The 19,420-nt window shown below is 28.9% G+C and overlaps 1 protein-coding gene across 1 annotated transcript in view; it reads right to left on the reverse strand.

Annotated features, from left to right (window-relative positions):
* LOC123302642 (cGMP-specific 3',5'-cyclic phosphodiesterase-like) overlaps nucleotides 1–19,420 on the reverse strand; it is a 121,134-nt gene that overhangs the window by 36,957 nt on the left and 64,757 nt on the right. Inside the window, exon 5 of the mRNA XM_044885681.1 lies at nucleotides 17,809–18,021. Coding sequence (XP_044741616.1) covers nucleotides 17,809–18,021 — 213 coding nt within the window. The remainder of the gene's footprint in view (nucleotides 1–17,808; nucleotides 18,022–19,420) is intronic.

Here is a 19,420-nt window from a genome sequence, read left to right on the forward strand (position 1 = left end):
TAGAGTGAACAATACATTTAGAAAATACCAATTTAGAACTAATTTCAAGCAAGGAAACTTGATAATAACTTGCCTGGTCAAAATAAAATATATACTCGCGATTTAACCTTTAAATGGAGCTACGTCGGTAAAGCGGAACGATTTTCAAATAGTCGATGGATTTTACGAGCGAATGGTTCGCCAAAGAGAAGAAAAAGAAGAAGAAAGATTAGGTGTCAAATATGCAAAATAGGTAAGTTTGCTCGGGAAGATGCAAAGGAGTTTTAACAGCAAAGATAGGAAGATTGCAGAAACGACATTTGTCAACCAAGTTGATTCAAGAGCTTTTTATACTAAATTTTTAGTCGTCCAAGACGAATCGATAATGAACAGAAATAATGAATTGTTTTATAATATTTAATCCATTAGAAGTGTTAAGCTATAACAATAAAAACTATTTTTTTTTATACAGTTGTCGATTTTTTAAAGGTCTTCAAATCGATTTTATTATAAAAAGTGTTTTACTATAATTAAATGATATTTTTTACTCATGTTTGTGCACTAAAAGTAACAAGACATAAATTAATGGAAATGTGTGCTTGTGTATAAGCAAAAGTTTCTCCATTTATATATGTATTTCGACAAAACTATATTCGTATAATACGTAATCTCTTTTAGTTCGACCGTCGTGTCGACAAACGTCTTTACAGTTTAATAGTAATTTTCTATATAGTTGAAAATGAAACAAGGTTACAGCTAGTAGATGTTAGCTAGAAAGCTGAGAGAAAGCAGTCAACATAAAAGCTATATCGGAAACAATCATAATTCTTTTTAACTTTATTAAATATGACAAGTTAATGGATGTGCATTTCATATATCGTTTTCTGGTGATAAATTTATTTTCAGGGTTGCTAAAAGATGGGAATACTCAATAAAGTTATATAAACTACTGTGCATATAACATTCAGGTAAATATAAAATTCGCAGTACATAGTCGGTGTGGTACTGAAGTCGTGTGAGTGCGACTCCTGTAATCCACACGACTAACTTCCCAGAGGGGGAAAATCATTAAAAATAGATATTATTATCTTTCATAGATTATTCTTCGAACATGTACTGCAACGTATGCTGGAATGATCATTGTCTCCAAAGACTTAGAAAATTGAAATTTGGCTTGAAGCTAGATGCAATTTGTGACCTGTAAAATGGATATAAGAATGACAAATGGGAACCAAATTAATTAATTTCGATTTTTGCCTCAATTTCCTAGATCAGTTTTTTGTATTTTATAAATACGTATTTCGACTACCAAGTAGTCATTATCAGTATGAATTATCTAATCGGAATTACTCTTAATGTGTATGTTACTCGTTGCTAATTTGATGGCGGAATTCTTACTGATGACGACTAATTGGTTGTCGTTGATCTAGGAAATAGGGCAAAAATCGAAATTTGTTTTGAAATATCCTAGAGATCTCATTTATTATCTTTGATAATATTTATATATGAGTATCAGTTTAATTTTATTTAAAAAAAAGTAAAACCAGCTTTTATTTCAAAATATTTTACCTGAATTTTCTGAATAGAAATAAAAATGCATAGGCATGAAAAAATATACCCCCGCACAATGGTTTCTTCGCCCATATTAAGGTACGTTAGAAATATAAAATGCTTGTTTTGGTGGTTAACATTTTTTTTTTTTTTGAGAATTTTTGCAAGTAAATGCCATGGTCGTAGCTAGGAGAACAGAAGAGGGTAAAAGCCCATGATTTAAGTCCGAAATTTTTAGAAATTGTGTAAAATTATATTCTATGCCTAGCCAATATGTTCTGGTTTGTACTCAGTACACAGACATGAAATTAAATCTTATTTAACGTAGAAGTTTTCTCAATGAATAAATGTGGCTTCTGTAGGAGTATAACCAAAAAATCAATATGTTTTGAAATAAAATGTCAAGAGATATTGCACCATTTATAGTAAGATATAAACTACCACATGGCCTACAACCAGCAGACGATCAAGATGATTTTAACGATACCTCATGTGTCGATACCTCAATTACGATAAGTAGTTTAGAGGCTAGGAGGGAACAGACGAAAATACAACCATTTTAAACTATTTTGCGGTTGAGGTTCCGTGATAAAAGTCACAATAGCCAGCAGACCTATAACCTGCGGACGATTAAAACCCTTTGAACGATACCTCATTTGTCAAATTATGATAAATAGTATAGTAGATACGAGGGAACAGATGAAAATACCGATCAAACACATGAAGGCCATTGTATAGTCGGGGTAAAAATTTGCTCATGCGGTGCTTTTTCAACTTTTCTCCATAGTGATAAAATAAGACATTGTAAACCTCAAGACATAAAAAAAACAAAATATGCATTTTGTGAAGTAGTTTTATAGATAATAAAAACAAATAACAATTCGCTATGTACAAAAATATGTAATTTATATAATACACAAGAAACTTTTACCACTACTAGTACTACTAGGAGTACAACCACATATCTAAATTTATGGCTGCTCTTTCAGGACCTTACACGGATTCAATCGACTGGTTTTTCAATCTTTCAACTCTCCTGCATACTAATAAGTTTAACAATTTAATAACTGGAGGAGTAAAACAATCTTCAGGAGCAAACTTAAAATAATTTATAGAGAGCGGAATCTCGAAAACGGCTCAATTAAGGAAAAAATCAAGCCTTCTGCAAACTTTTGACTTTGCAAATATGAATTAACTTGATAATTGATAACCTGAGGATTGGCTTACACATACACAGATACCTTAATAATTTATTAAACAAACGGAAAATATTTCGTAGCAAAACATTCGTATGCTGATGGAGCAATTGAACCAATTCGCACCGTGCGCGAGTTTCGTTTCCATGACAACGACTTTAATTATAGAATTGTATGGATGCATATATATAATTGTATGGATTGCAGTTATGACTTACATTGAAAATTTAATAATATTGTCTCACAAATTTAAATAAATAATTATGATAATTTACATTCGAAAAATATAATATTTATGCAATTTGATTTCTTATTTTCACAATTTTTTATGTGCATTAAGTTTAATTAGGTAATTAGTGTTTTTCAATAAGTTTAATTTGACATTCACTATAACATTTACATGTAAAGAATTGCAAATTGGTCATAACAGCGTCCTTTATCGCCAGTATTTTTTACTGGAAGCGCTAGCATCGATTTTATTGTCCCTACCATGACTACACAACGAATATCTAGAAAGATAATTGGTATCAAGGGAAGCAGGTAAGTAGCAAAAGCTACAGTAGAATACTCGAAAATGTACCAATGAACCAGTTTTTGACTGTTATGAAACAACAAGAATAACATTTATACTTGATACTTTAAAGTGAACAATTATAAAAAATATAGTATTATTCCACCATTTATAAAAAATAATTTGAAATTGTGAACTTTAACCTTTCGTAAAATAGGGTAATGCAAATTTTAAAAGTTTTTTTCATTCCCCAAATGATTTAAATTTGTAAATTTTTTATAATTGGACAATAATTTTATATTGAAAATGTAATTCATTGAAATTTTCTTTATAAAAATGGAATTTATTTTTATTTAATAGAATAAAAAGAAAATATTTATGAGAGAAATATATAAAAATTTTAGTATTTATATTTGAACCAAAAATAAAATAAAACTTATTATGAAATTTACCTCCATATACGGACTATACTGTGGGGCAAAAATATAAAAATTTAATCTTACATTTAACAAAGTTCAAAATAAATACAAACCAAATCTAGTCACAGGGTGGATCTAGAGGGAACCTTGAGGTTAACACAAATAACTTCCCAGTAAAAAAATGTAAAAATTTCTAAAAATTTATATGTTTATGGATCACTAGAGTATTTAATTATAACTTATCTTTGAGAAGTGTTTCACATAAACTTTTTTCAAAAATTTTCAGTATTTACTAACTTTCAGAAAATCGACCGAATGTTATATAATTCTTTTCGGATTATATTGCCCTTTATACACTTCGATCGACACTTCAACGAAGTCAATATCATTTTGTTTCTCGCGATATCAATCACGAAAAAAAATTATCACACACACACATATATACTTCTACTCCAAAATATGATGTTATGTACAGTAACTTTCCTATAGACTAGGGCTTAAAAAAGCTTTCTGGGTAGTGCATCAGTTGCAAAAATGATTTTTATAGAAAAGATCTCAAAGCAAAAAAAAATCTAATCTTTCACAAAATAATGTAGAAGCATAATGTTCACAATATAGAATATGTATTTTGAGAATATATATTTTTGTTGAATGAAAAATTCAAATATGTTTTTTGAATAATAAATTCATATATGTTTTATGGTATAGGCGTTCAAATCACCTAATTAGTCCATTTCTGGTTGTCTGTCTGTCGTCTGTCGTCTATCTATCCGCCGGTCATCACGATAATTCAAAAACGAAAAGAGATATCAAGCTGACATTTTTATAGCGTGCTTAGGACGTAAAAAGTGAGGTCGAGTCCGTAAATGAGCCACATAGGTCAATTGGCTCTTGAGTCCGTAGTACCCATATTGTAAACCGTTAGAGATAGAACAAAAGTTTAAATGTAAAAAAGTTCTTAATACAAAAATTAACAACTTTTGTTTGAAACATTTTTTCGTAAACATTACTGTTTACTCGTGAGAGCGCAAATTATATAGTAAGTATTATATGGGAATATCATGTATGACATGTATGTATATGTAATGTGACAGAGTAATAAACACTGTCTATACATGGTATTTCAACAATTAACTCAGTCAATTGTTTGTTTTCTTGTCTTGTTTTTGTCATAGATTGGGAAGAATATGAATTTTCGCCTTAAAAGTTTCAAAAAACAACAACAATATTTAGTATTTTTATATTATAACTCAATAGATATATTGACCTTCTCTTCTCTTGCTCCCGCATATGAGATTTTCATATTTTTACGAGTTTGTTGATGTGACCTGAGTATTCAGCTCCATACTTTTAGTTTTATATATTTTATGAGATATAATATACCTACCCCGAGTATAAAATATATGAATTTTATGTATGTTTGGTGTTTTTGTTATAAAGATAGAATGAGCACGGTTTATATATAAAATACCATTAATCTTTAAAAAAAATTACTAACAAGATCAATTTAACAATATATTTACTTACGTTCTCATGCATAATATTAAAGTTTTTATACCATGTATATGAAATATACCAAGGTATACTAAGTTTAGTCCCAAGTTTGTAACGCTTAAAAATATTGATGCTATGCACAAAATTTTGGTATGGGTGTTCATAAAATCACCTAATTAGTCCATTCTCGGTTGCCCGTTTGTCCGTTCGTCCGTCTGTGAACACGATAACTCAAAAAGAAAAAAGATATCAAGCTGAAGCTTTACAGCGTAACCAGCGTTTATCAGCGTAAGCTGAAGCTTTACCCGTCAGAGCGCAAATAATGCGTAAAGTGTATAGTATGTAAAATATGGGAATATCAATTATGTATGTGTGACATGTATGCATGTGTAATGTGATAGAAAAATCAACACTGTCTATGCATGGTATTTCAACAATTAACTCAGTGAATTGTTTGTTTTCACTTGTTCTTCGTATATTTAATAGAAAAAATGCGAGTTTTGATTTATGTTGAAATAAAAATAATTTGTAATGAGTAATGAAATACAAGGTTTTTTTTCGGTTTTATAAAAGAAACATCTTATTTCAATTCATAATAGCACGAGGTTCTTGTATTGCTGAAACTTCACTTTAACTTTTTAATTTCAATAAAACTTCAAAATGTGATTTAAAAAAAAAAAAATACGATACGATAGTTTATGAACAGAAAATTTTATATTTCTCCCTTATTTTGCTAAAATTATGTGGATATGTCATATTTTAAATATTACAGTTGTAAGATAAGCACACTGTGGGCAGACACGTCGAAAATTTCTTGAACAAAAAGCTATTTTTACTTTACTGTGGTGTATTTCGTTGTGTTTTCTAAAGGCGTTTCACTGTCCAGGTAATTCATTGCCTGTGAATAAACACATGTATCTACTACTGTTAGTTCGAGTTTCTCTTCTGTTTTTATAGATTTTTGTATTTATGTTTTGCAGCGCAGCAGGGGAGCGATTTGAAGATCATTCTTGGCATGAAGTTATATTATGTATCTACATGACATGTTTTTGGTTATGAATATATCTGATAGATCTGGAATTTTATCTAACATCTGTTGGTCAATGAATATGCTCTCCTTTTGAAATATGATCTAAACATTTCAATTCTACAGTTTAATACATTTCCTGTTTTTGGGATTTATGAGTCTTGAGCTCCAGTGGTTATGGTTGCCATGATAGTCTCCGCCAGAATTGAAACTATGTTAAAAAAATTTTCAAGATTTACTTGATTTAATGCAATAGAGTAGATCAATTGAATTTTCTAACACTACATTTGTTGCTTGAAAGTATTCGGTACAGTAGTTAGCTGTTACATGATATTTCATTCTATTTCTTATAATAATAGAGGTTCTACTTGAGCTACTACAAATTAAACTACGTAAAGTTCCATATAGTTAGATAAATTTTTTGGCGTAGTTGGTAGTTTGAGAACGAGAGTTGGAATCTTTAATTGTTTTTTTTTTCTTAGCGCGAGAAACCATTTTTATAGGAGTATTTTAAATACTTCAAAACACCTATAATTTTCTGGGTAATTTTCACTAGGTAGTGAAAATACACACAAACAGCTGACACGTCACAATTTTCATTGTACGCAATTGGTGGGATAATGTGTTCAGCCTTCACAGGGAAATTTAATAGCTATCTTATTGTCAAGTGAGATTAATTAGGAAAATTTACTAATAACCCCTTAGAGAGAAGTTCGCATCATTATTATTAACTTAAAGCTATTTTAATTGTTGAATGAATTTTTAATTTTCATAAAATTGTATCCATCCATCCATCATACAATTTTATTTTACTATGTGGTAAATAATTAAATTATATTATATAAATGTACATTTGTTTTATATAATTAATTATACCGGTAAATAATAATTTAGTGTTTTTATTAAATTAAATAATGTTGATATTAAATAATATTACATAAAATTATGTTCAAATATAATATTTTTATTTTCTAATAATAACAGTATTTATTATAGTGTAAAAATCATAACTTCATTGTTATATAAATAAACATTTCATTTGATTGAATCCAACGTTTTGTCTCTTTCTTGAGACTTCTTCAGCAACTACAAAATGTAAAAGGTAGAATATTCTAGTAGTAATTAGGGTCTCTTCACGTTACCTATATTTATACTGCTATATAATCACTGCCCACAAAATGATAAAGTAACATATTTAAAAAAAAGATTAGGTTAGGCTACGTTACGTTATATTGGCTGTTCACGAAGGACACACCATATCTGTGTTTTACTACCTTTCCGCTGATAACTACATTTATCAGCTCCTCAATTTCAGAGGGTAAGTACACCTCCTTCATGCATATGCACTACACCATCCCATCACAGCTATTAATTAAACTTATTTTGTTGTGACGGCGGGAATCGAACCCGCAACCCTAAGTATACCGCGGACGGAATTGGTTACACCTTAACCAACTGAGCTGATAGGACGACTATTTAAAAATAACAAATTAATAATAACAAAATTATACTTCTTCTACACAGAAATCTTTAATTTATAGCTCAAAATGATTCTCAAAGATGACGGACTTATACTATAAATGTTAAAGTAAGGATGTTTGTGAATGGATTTGAATGAAACTCAACAGTTATATAGCTCATACACCAGAATAATACATGACCTATGATAAAAAGAAATTAAAAAAAAAATTTAATTTAGTCTGACATAAAATCCGCCGTCTTTGAGAATCACTTTGAAGTATAAATTAAAGATTTCTGTTCATTAAAGAAAAAGTTCCATCTTTTCTCATATACTCAATGACTATTTTACATTTTTTTTAAATTGAAAACGTTACATATATTTTATCCTGCGTAAAACAATCCCTAGCTCTATTTCGAGTTTTATGGAAGGGGGATAAGTGAGAGCAATGGAGATGAAGGCTATAACACGGTGTTCTTTACTTTTAAGCCCAGCGAAGTGGGCACGAAGTGGGCTCATTTGCAAATACCTAGCGCATGTTCAATATTAATGCCAATATTTTGCGCTTTGTATATATGTTTGCTCTAGAATCCTTATTTCAACAATTTTGCCTATAAAGAAAGACGGCTAGCCTAGTTTTTGAAAAAAAACTACGTCGATCAATATATGCTGTTTCATTTTGTGCGTTAAGAATATTTTATTTAAATAATCATCGATTTATAAAAACATAGACTTTTTTTGGAATGATATGAATATAAAAAACAAATTACATATATCTCTTGTACATTTATCAATATAAATTAATTATATTTTGGTGTATTGATAACGTTTCTGAATTTATTATAATGCTATAAACAAATTTGCATTTATATTAATAAATTTAAATTACATAGTTTAAAATAAATGTATATTAAATTATCGGTTGTAGCTAAGTTATATATTAAAATATCAGAATATCGGCGGCAGTGGAGGGGTTGTTTGTGTATGTGTAAAGTATTTATTATTTATTTAAAATATAATTATCACATTATCATCACAGAACGGTCGGGGATGATGGTAATATTGAAGGGATGCTGACATTCTAATCAATAAATATATTTGAAAATGTATTATTATGTATCTACACGTTTATAAACCGGGTATTTTTTGAGGTCAAATTGAATACATATATATTTATTTACCTACACCACAAAAATTCTTTTAGTTTATTTTATTTCTACATCAGGATTAGTATTAGTCCAACTAAATTGGTTTTCATAAACAAAGTTGTAGAAAATAAAATTTCTTTTTCTCTCTCTTATCTATAGATCTTATAAACATCTTAAACTGCAAAATACTTCCAAACTTTACGCAATTGGAAAGAAATCACTAGTTTTACAAGACTCCTCTGTATTTTATTTTATTTTACAACAGAATATTCAAACGTTGCATTGGTTTCCTATTAAATATTTAATTTTTAACTTCCCAGTGGGATAGTATCTCCACGTTTCAAGGCCTTTAGAGTCCAATTATGTATTATTTTTAAAAGGATGTCCGTGTGTGCACATATATGTATGTATATATGTATGTTTGGATTCAATTTTCGTCTCGCATATCTCGAGAACAAATGATGATATTGACATGGGACCAGTTTTATTTAACGCATAATTATATAACTTAGACCTGATTAGGTTTTGAGCAAAATCGGTCAAGCCGTTTTTTGTTTTTTTGTACCGAATAAAAAATTGTATAATTGCCATTATTATCACTTATCATTTATATAGTTTTAACGTTGTGGGGGGTGCAGAACTGAAGGCATTCCCGGAAAGTGACTACAACCAGTGTTTCGAATATTGGAAAATCCGTTGGCATAAGTGCATTGCATCGGAGTGGGTTTACTTTGAAGGGAATGAAATTGATTTGGAGGAATAAATAAAGAATTTTCAAAATAAATACAATGTCATCTTATTTTTTGGGCACATAGTAAATAACTAGCTCATTACATTAAGCAATTTATTAGTCACCTGATAAGTAAAACTGGTTACCTACAGAGCTTGTATGAGTATCTATATTAGTTTATTTATGACCAGTTATGGTTTAAAATATGTGAACAATGGTTGTAATAGGCTATGGCAAATAGCTTGTATATTTGTTCCACAATTTCATTAAAATCTCATCATATTCAATTTACTGACACTCATACTTAAGAATTTTACGCTATGCTAGATATTTTAATACACAAATACTAAGCTTCTATATCGGGTATAACAAAAGAAACGGGACGGTACAAAAACTTTTTGGAGAAGAACTGTTTGGAAAAATGTTCGAGACAAAAGTTTTATTAGCCATAAAAATCTATTTAGTGAGCATACAAGTATGGCCTTGAAAAGGCTATGGATGTCTCTATGAAAGCTAAATTATAGAAAGTTAATTATTTATTAAAGTTTCGTTGTCGATTCGTATAAAAGACATAAAACGAGGCATACTTTATTCGAAAAAAATTCTTTTGTAAGTCGAATATTTACGCGGCAGAAATCTTATGCGATATTTTATCTATAAATGTAAATGCCACAGAGCCATCTGTTTTAGAAGCCAAGCTAATTAAATAAGTTTTAAATATAAAACTTACTGTGATCTTATTTCTGATAGTTTTTGCGGGTAGTTTTTTTTAAATCTTACAAAAAAAAAAAAACTAAAATCGCAAAACGAGATGTGAAGCTGTTATTCGTACCACTTATCTGCTTTCAAAGTCAACGGAATGGTCAAAGTTAAGAATACGATGAATAACCTCCTTAAATTTAGAATGCCGTGTCTTTTTAAAAGAATAGGCACCCAACAAAATATTCATCTGTCATTTCATTACTTTAAAGTCATCTCATTACATTATAATTTCTTATTCGATTTCTGTCGTTATAAAAAAAAGTTTCGAATTATATATTATTCTTTTTAAATCATTACATGAATCGACAGCAAAATTTTGTGATTTTCATTGGAAATTTTGAAGATCCTTCGTAGGACCCTTCATGGTTAATTCAAGACTACACTAAATAGATATACTCTCTAGACAGATTTTGTTGCCCTCTTTGTTGAAACTTTTTCCTGAAAGATTTTTCAAGAAAATGCTTCTCTGAAATGTTCTCGATTCGTTCCGTTGCTTTTGTTACACGGTGTATTCTTACTGCTTGCTACATTGTACATATATAGGTACCAAATACATTACATATTATTGTACATAATACGTCTAAAGCTTCATCGATTTACGAATTAATGTTTTTTAACGCTCTTTGTACATAGCCTTCAAAATGCTTATCACAAGTAAACAGTGTTTGTACAGTGAGTCCCTTCATATTTATATGGTGATCAGAGAGAAATCCCTTTATATTATAAATGTGAAAGTAAGGATGTTTGTTTGTTTGTTTGTGTGTTTGATACGCTTTCAAGCAAAAACTAATGAATGGATTCGTAGAAATCTTACAATAATATAGCTCAATCATCAGTATAACACATGAGCAATAATTTATAAAGAATATTTAAAAAAAATTAAATATAGTCTGACATTTAACTGCGCTATGTATGCGCATTATTTTGAATAAAAAATTAAAGATATCTGTAAAATAGAAAATGTAAAACAACTCATGACCATCTTTTCTGATATACTCAATGACATATGACTATTTTACATTGAAAAATATTAAAAACTGTACATTTATTTTACATATATAATACCTACCATTATATCGAGTTTTATTGAAGGGGGATAAGTGATGGTCTTTACCAATGTTTACTTTTAAGCCTTATGAAGCGGACGGGTACCAAGCTAGTGTAAAACAAATTTAATAATAGACATATAAAATGTATACACTTTCGCTTAAAAAATATTTTTCGAATTCACGGCCATCGGCAGGTAACGATTATTTAAATTTTCATCCATTTAAAGAAACAAAACTAATGTTTTATTTTATACTCGTTTAACTTGAAACTAAATCATTAACTTGAAAGGTATGATTTAAGAAAAACAAATTTTGTACTTCATCACAACAGCAACAACTTTTGTACGACCTTTTTTTAGAAAAAAAAATGAATTCCGCAGATCGAATCCAAAATATCTATATGAATAATAATAATGGTAATTTAGAAATTTCGTCTACTCTGCCTGACAAAACTTCTTGTTATCACTAACTCTCAAAAATTCAAAGAGGTGGAGTATTATAAAAATATATTCCTGTTGTCGGGTTCAAATTATTAAGGCACGTTAAGAATCACAAAGTCGATAATTAAGAGATAACATGTTCCTTTGATAGGAGCACGCTATACGTTTTCATTTATTTTACAGCTAATATTATATAACAAGAGGTATGATCATATTATGCTACAGGGTAAAGACATTTTTGAATCGATTTTAATCATTTTCAGTAACGTTCAAGAATAGTAGTAAAGGCAATACCTACCTATTTTTTAAAATGTTCATCATTTGATAAAATTGTCTGTACATACGCATTTGTATTTTTTTGTCATAGAGATAAAAAATTGATTACAAAATATTCATTAAAATTTATATTTCGATTTAAATTTTTTGAACAAAACAATAGTATCTTAATAGCATTGGATCGAAGCTCGTTCAATCATCTTATTGTAGTTTAATCATTCCTAATGACTGTTAAAAATTATACAAATAAAAACTGCGGTTATTTTGGCGTCATACTTCCTTTGAATAAAGTGATGTTAAATTCACTTCATAAATGAAACATCGATATTCATGGTGCGCTAGACTTTTATTTAAAGTGGTTCTCTTAAAGTACCTACACAAGAATTTTTATATAAGTGAAATTCATTAATTTTTCTCTGCGCTTTAAAGTGTCAATCGGAAGTTGTGTCGGAAGGATACTACTATAGAGTGATATTTTACAAAACATATATAAAAATCAGCCATACAAATTTAAGTGAAGTAAGTCTTATTTTACTCACCTTGCTATCCGGGTAGCTGTACATTTGTCACAAACTCAACTCTGTGAGTGTGAAAATGTTCTAAGTATATGAAACACTATTCAGAACGTAAAGTTTCATTTATTCAAAAATATCTTATGTCTAATCGCTTTGGGATCTTAGTTGAAAAGAATCAAGTAATAATATTATCAAACAAAAGTACATTCACAGTATGGTATAGTAGGGATTGATTGCTGGAATTTTTTGTAGGGGTTGATCCCTACCGTATAGTAGGGATTGATCACTGGAATTTTTTGTTTGAAACAGAGGTCCAAAAATTTTAAATTGCGAAAGCTTGTAAACTATTGTAAGATTCAAATCCATTGAATAATTAACTAAACACAAAAGAATATATATTAAATGTTTTAATGGGGATTTTGAAAAAAAAAGTTACAGGCAGTATTAAAAGAACTTTTCAAAAACGAAACGAAAACGCCCGACAAAAAAAAATGTTTGTTAAAAAATGTCGTGTAACGTCATAATGTTAATCAATAATTATATACCGTGTATACTATTCAATTAATATTATTACGTCACAACGAGGTTTTATGAAAAATTTTTTTGTCGGGCGTTTTCGTTTTTTGAAAAGTTATTTTCATAATGTTTATAATTTTAATATTATCATTAAAAAAAAAAAAAAAAACAATACAAATATTTTTGGCAGCAAAAATTTGGTTCAAAATTCCAATTCCTAAAGCGATCATTCTCTTTAAGGAAAAAGGTTTTTATAAATTTAGAAAAATATAAAAATTATGAGTCAAATTTTTCTATGGTAGCAGTAGATTTTTCTGAGATAGTAATTTTCTAGAAGCACGAAAAATAGTCTCGTTTGACACTATAACTAACTTTTCTTCGCCGTTATGTTATGTTAAATCTAATACTCTTATTATATACAATATTATTAGACTGATCGCATTTAGAATTTTATATTAAGTTACTCGAAAAAATCCTAATGCCTCAAGGTAAAAATTATCATACCATACCTATCTTAAATATACGATCAAATGACATTCAAGAGAGGCACAAAAAATTACATTAACTCAATTTTATTTAAATAAACTTTTTATGACTTTTTTTCTCTTGATAAACTTGTGAAAATTTCTTCATAAAAACCGAATTCAATTCAAAGTAAAAAGTAAGACATTTAATGGAATTCTTTCGATATACACTTTTTGAAAGTTCGAAATCGAATGAAAATAACCTGGTGCCACTTTATCCTCCATATATAGATGTGTTCAGTAGTCACAACAGGTAGGAAGGTTCAGTAGTCAATTGGAAGTCAGAAATTTGGAGTTTTTTCTACCTTCATTTATAAGTAGTGACAAACCTCTAAGACTAATAATTGCAATAAGATTCCGATACTTTTGCATAAAAATATCACTGTTACTTGAAATAATTTAACCCCTATAACTAAGATTCCATTTATTCGTCGATATTTGAGAGTCAGTCTATTTAAACCTGGCCATTTTAATAAGTCTCTTTAAGTGCTAATAACGTTTCTTTAAGTGGTAAAAAATATTTCAGTGTTCAATGTGAAAAGATTGATGCATCATAAAATGCTTATTGCAATATGCATTTCCCTTGCTTAAACAACTGGGTGATTGATGAACAGGTAATGTGATTATATAGCAAGATTCAGACAAGTTTAAATGATCTATCTACCTGAATATAGGCGGCTGTGCGAACTGTTTGCACAATAACGGGGCTGATTCTCTATAGTGAGAACGATTACTCACCATAACAATGCTATTATGTCATCTGTACCCAGGCCAGGCCTGTTAGCCACACATTAATACGTTTCCCAAAGAGTTATTAAGAGACAGATATTGATTGTTTTTTTTCCCGGTGTCGATCCATTATCCTCTACGACTTATTATTATTCCTCGTCTCCCTCACTGAGAAAACGACCTTAAAATTTTTTTGAATTCCTGATCGTTCTTAAACAATTTTTAAATTGTAAGGATAACTTTTTTTAGAAACTTTTATCAATTCCTTTTCGTGACCATCAGGTAGCAAAGTCATGTCTCTTGCCCTTTTTTTCAATTCGTATTGTCAAAGAAAAGGTGGTCATTTTTCATAACTAAAATAATTTCACAAAAAAATGCTCAAAACACGCAATGCCCTTATGGATCAAACATCCAACTCTCCAGATGATGAAATTAACTTTTCGTGACTGCCTAAAACCCTGCAATATTAATTAATGTATTGGAATAGAGATGCGTAGCTTATTGGTTTAATACACGGTTTCAATGTCATATTTTTTAATGTTATACAACTTTATAAAATCATCTACGGTAAATATTTCTGTAAATATTAGTTTTACAGAAAAAATGATCAAAAGATAAACAAACTATTGTCGAAGTGATTTCCTACAACGTAATTAACTATCAATACTTTCAGTATCTTAGTTATAAGCACACATATCGATACGAAATCATTATTATCTTTCATTCGCGAGATATCGTGTACAAAAAATGTCCCCGAACGCATAAACAAACTTAAAAGTTGGTTTAATAATAAATTCACGAGAAGGTGAAATAATCAGCGATTCTGAAATTATTCACATTGTAGCTTTTTCTATCATTTTATACTAGTTTGTCAACAAAAATAAGTAAATCGTAAAACGTTAAAAGTAATGGGAAAATCATTCAAGACGTCAAGCACTCAATATGGCAGTCATTAGCAGGCTTAACTTAAAAAAAAAAACAGCAGTGCTCTATGGAATACTATTATACGAGCAGTGGTCTATGGTCAATAATATGGCCAGCAGTGGTCAATAATGTCTAATACACTTAAACATTATTGCTATCAATTACTATGGTTTTTTACACACATCTATTTATTGTTGAATCGTAATTCCATTTTAGCCAACGATTGTCACATTGAAAAATAATTTTTCCGATATATATAGACACCGAAGTAAAATATATAGAGGTAAAAAAAGTTATATTTCAATTTATTATTTTTAAGTTTTATGATAAAATTATCTCACCCAAAGTCAATAAAAATTATAATTTTATGATATTTTTCAATGTATGTATAGCTTATTTTTTTAAATAAAATTTTATGTTATTTGAAAAACATTTTAAAAATGCTTTGTGTATACGAAATATGTGTGCTTTTATGTTCATTTTATTGATGAGGGAGCGAATATTAAATTAATTTTATATATTTGATTGCCCTAAAATGCGAATTATTATTTTATTACATTGTTTGGATAGTAATTAAACAGGAATGCTCTCGACTCAATAGGTAAATTAATTTTTTTTCGAATTTTGTTTGTTTTTTTTTTTTTCGAAAAGGGAAATAAAAAAATAAAATTGTAAATGAATTAAATTTAGGTGAACAAATTACAAAAGGTGGGAATGATACGATCGAATTTCATGAACAAAGTAGGTCTATTCTGCATGGAAATTGTGTTTTGTAAATAACCTTCAATTTGATGCATTCCAACAATTTAAAGATTCATGTGAGATATATGAATACGTTATTATTCTTGAGTCATTTAAAAATGGCCAATGATGCAGATTATTAAAGTATTTTTGATGCTCTTTAATTTTTATTCATGAAAATACTTTTACTTTTAGGGAATTTGAAGTCAAAATGAAGAGGAACAAGAACTTAACTATTTTTCGTCTCATTTTCTTACCTAAAAATGGTTATATTTTATGTCACTGAACAAATAATGAATGTAACTGAATAAATATGTACAGGGAATTTTTTCCAGCCGGAAAGTTTCCAGCCACAACTTGCGAAAATGAAATGGAAAATCAAGACCACATATTGGTTCATATTTAGAGGAATAATAATATAATAATTATATTTAGTTTTGTTTTTAAACGGAGACATCGTTATGGTTTAACAAAGTTTGTTTTCTATCTTACTTTGTTTTCTAAATGGAACTAAATTTTGTGGTTGTTGGGGAAGTATTGTTCTAACAATATTTTCCTTCATTTTTAGACACTTGATTATACGACTTTTAAAGCTACAACTTAGAAACGAAAAGGAAAATAATTTTTCGTACAAATGTTATTTGCCTTTTTCACAATGGGGATGCAAACAATTCATTCATGTTTTGAATCAACAATCAACTTTTGTTTTATGTCCAACGGGCTCTCGAAAAAAGATAATATGCGTTCGTAAAAGTATTACCGTCTCTTATATTAAATTCTCTCATTCATCCATAATTGCAAATATTTGAAATAAATTTAATTTTATTACTTTTTGTTTTTGTTTACTTTTAATCATGTATACGATATTTATTTAGATCACGGTCTTCTCGATTATAATTGATGTTTTTTAATATGATACATTCAGCGTCAACTAAATATTGACAAATATCTTGTCTAGTAATCTTAATTAAAGAGAATTGAAAGTAATAAACTTGAACCAGGACTCGAACCCGGGCTTCTTGGATTCATGTCAAGCGCCCTACCAATTAGGCTATTCGAGTTCTTGACATAGAGTGCAATTTTTTCAACTCATTTTTTATTTTTACTTTGAATCAATAAATTACAGAATATTTAACGCGTGAAATAATTGTTGCTTCTGCAGACTAAAGATTATCAAACGATTGACGAGAGTTCTCGTGGGAGGACATAGACAGAAAATATAAGTAAGGAATTATTTTGTTTGCAAAAAAAAAAAAAAAAACTTTTAAAAGGAACTACGTATCTCAAATAGAATACGTTTCAATTGCAGAAACTTTTGAAAAATATTTTAACAAAAAAGATTTGTGTAGATGTGGTCCTTGGGCAGTTAAGCAACATTAGGCAAGAGTAATATTAAGAGAGCCTTTTTCAGTTAATGACCCCCTAAATTTTCTTTGTATCACCAGCCTAAAAATATTTGCAATACCATCTTCCTTAATTCTGTATAAGGAAGTAAAAAAATAGTGCTGTAGCTATTGTACCATAAATAACAATTTTCAAAAATTTTAGAGGATTTAAAAAAAAGAACCCCTTCAAGTTATTTACGTTTTCTTTCCCATAAACAAAATAAGTTTTTTTTTACAGAAGAAAATATTAATGCTAAAACATGAGGGTGGCTTTTTATCTAGATTTGCTTAAACGTGATACGGTTAGCAAAATCTCGAATAAATTTTAAAAACAATTTATTTGTATTAAAATGAAAAAAAAAAGAAATTCTTATTATATATTTTATTTAATGTATGTACAACAACAATAATAATATCATTCTATTCTACCTACCTGAAGATCAGCAACAGTTGGTCTTGTCACAACAGCTTCAGGGCCAGCTTCCCGTAGTTCAAATACTGTGGTGAAAACTGATCTACCACTACCACGTACCGATCTCATATCATCAGCTGTGACACTACCAGATTCACGTCGACTTAGTGGTTTGTGTTGTTCGGGTAATGCACGTCCTCCTGTGGGCCTTTCTATTATTCTCTCCAAATGATTCTGTAAAAAAAAATAAATCAAAGAGAAACATTAATATAAAATTTAAATAAAGAACAATGAAAGTAGTTATATAATTATGTTTGTTTGTTTGTTTTTTTATTGTTTCTATTAGTATTTTTTCTGTTTTTTTAAGAAAATTTAAAGGAATTCATCCCTTGAAAAAAGGGGCTGAGGCATAAACAGAATATTAAATGTATTGGAGAATTTTTAAAATGGTTATCAACCCTCCAGGTTTAGTCTGGAGACTACAGAAAAACTAAAATTATATAACTTCAATAATGAAGAGATTTGAAAACAAGAAAATATTCGCATCTGAAATTATTATGATAAGTAAAATCGTCATTACATTCGAAGTACGTCTTTTCGGTCCTGTGAAAAACTGTTTAACTTTAGAGAGCTCCCGACTTTAATGACGATTTTACTTAGGTATATCATAATATTTTCAGATGTAAATATTTTTTGGTTTTCATACTTTTAAGAGCACGATCCTGTAATTGTCGGGATTTTAGTTTTCGAACTTTATTTAATTTAAGCCATTTAGGGGTTATAAATTTGTTAGAAAGTATAACAACATATATTTTTGAAAAGTGCTATCATAGCTTTATGTTCCTATTCTATTTAATGTAACGGAACATAGCCTTTAACCAGCGGGCGATCAAGACGCTTCTAAGGATACCTCATTTGTCAAATTATGATAAGTATTTTATTTAGAAGCTCGGAGGGAACAGATGAGCATACATACATATTGGTCAGCCACATAAACTTCGCCATTGTATAGTCGGTTTAAAAATGAATTACTGTTTATCAAGTTTCATCTAAATCGGAGTTATATTTTAAGTAGATAGATGATGCTTGTGAACTGCAAAACTTCATACTTTGAGAGAGAGTCAAAATTATGCGTTTATTATTTATCTTGGTTTCTGTGGATTACAATGGTTAAAAGTAAAAACAGATATTCTAGCAAAAGCTGATGACTCGTTTAATTATCTGCACGTGATTTATAAAACACTCAGTATATAATTTATTTCTTATATTTAAAATGTATTCTGCAGTTGGCGTGCAAGTTTATATATATTCTTACAAAATAAGTATGATAAAAATAAAAATAAAAGTACCTAGTTTTAAATGGCTTCTTTAGTTCGTAGTGTATATATAACAGTTATGATGTGTCATCTTTTTAACATTTAGGTTGGTTGGTACACTTTTATTATTGTAATATTTAAATCAAACTTCAATTGTATGATATAAAAAGAAAATATAATATACTACAAATGTATGAAAAGAAGCTATTGCATACAAAATTATATTTTTCATATCTTGAATAATAACAACAGGATTGTTAATAAAAAAGAGAACGCAGAATATTGTGCATAAAAGGTTCTAATTGACTTTTGAAATA

This window comes from Chrysoperla carnea, chromosome 1, assembly GCF_905475395.1.
Source record: "Chrysoperla carnea chromosome 1, inChrCarn1.1, whole genome shotgun sequence".
In the NCBI taxonomy this organism is placed as follows: Eukaryota; Metazoa; Arthropoda; class Insecta; order Neuroptera; family Chrysopidae; genus Chrysoperla; species Chrysoperla carnea.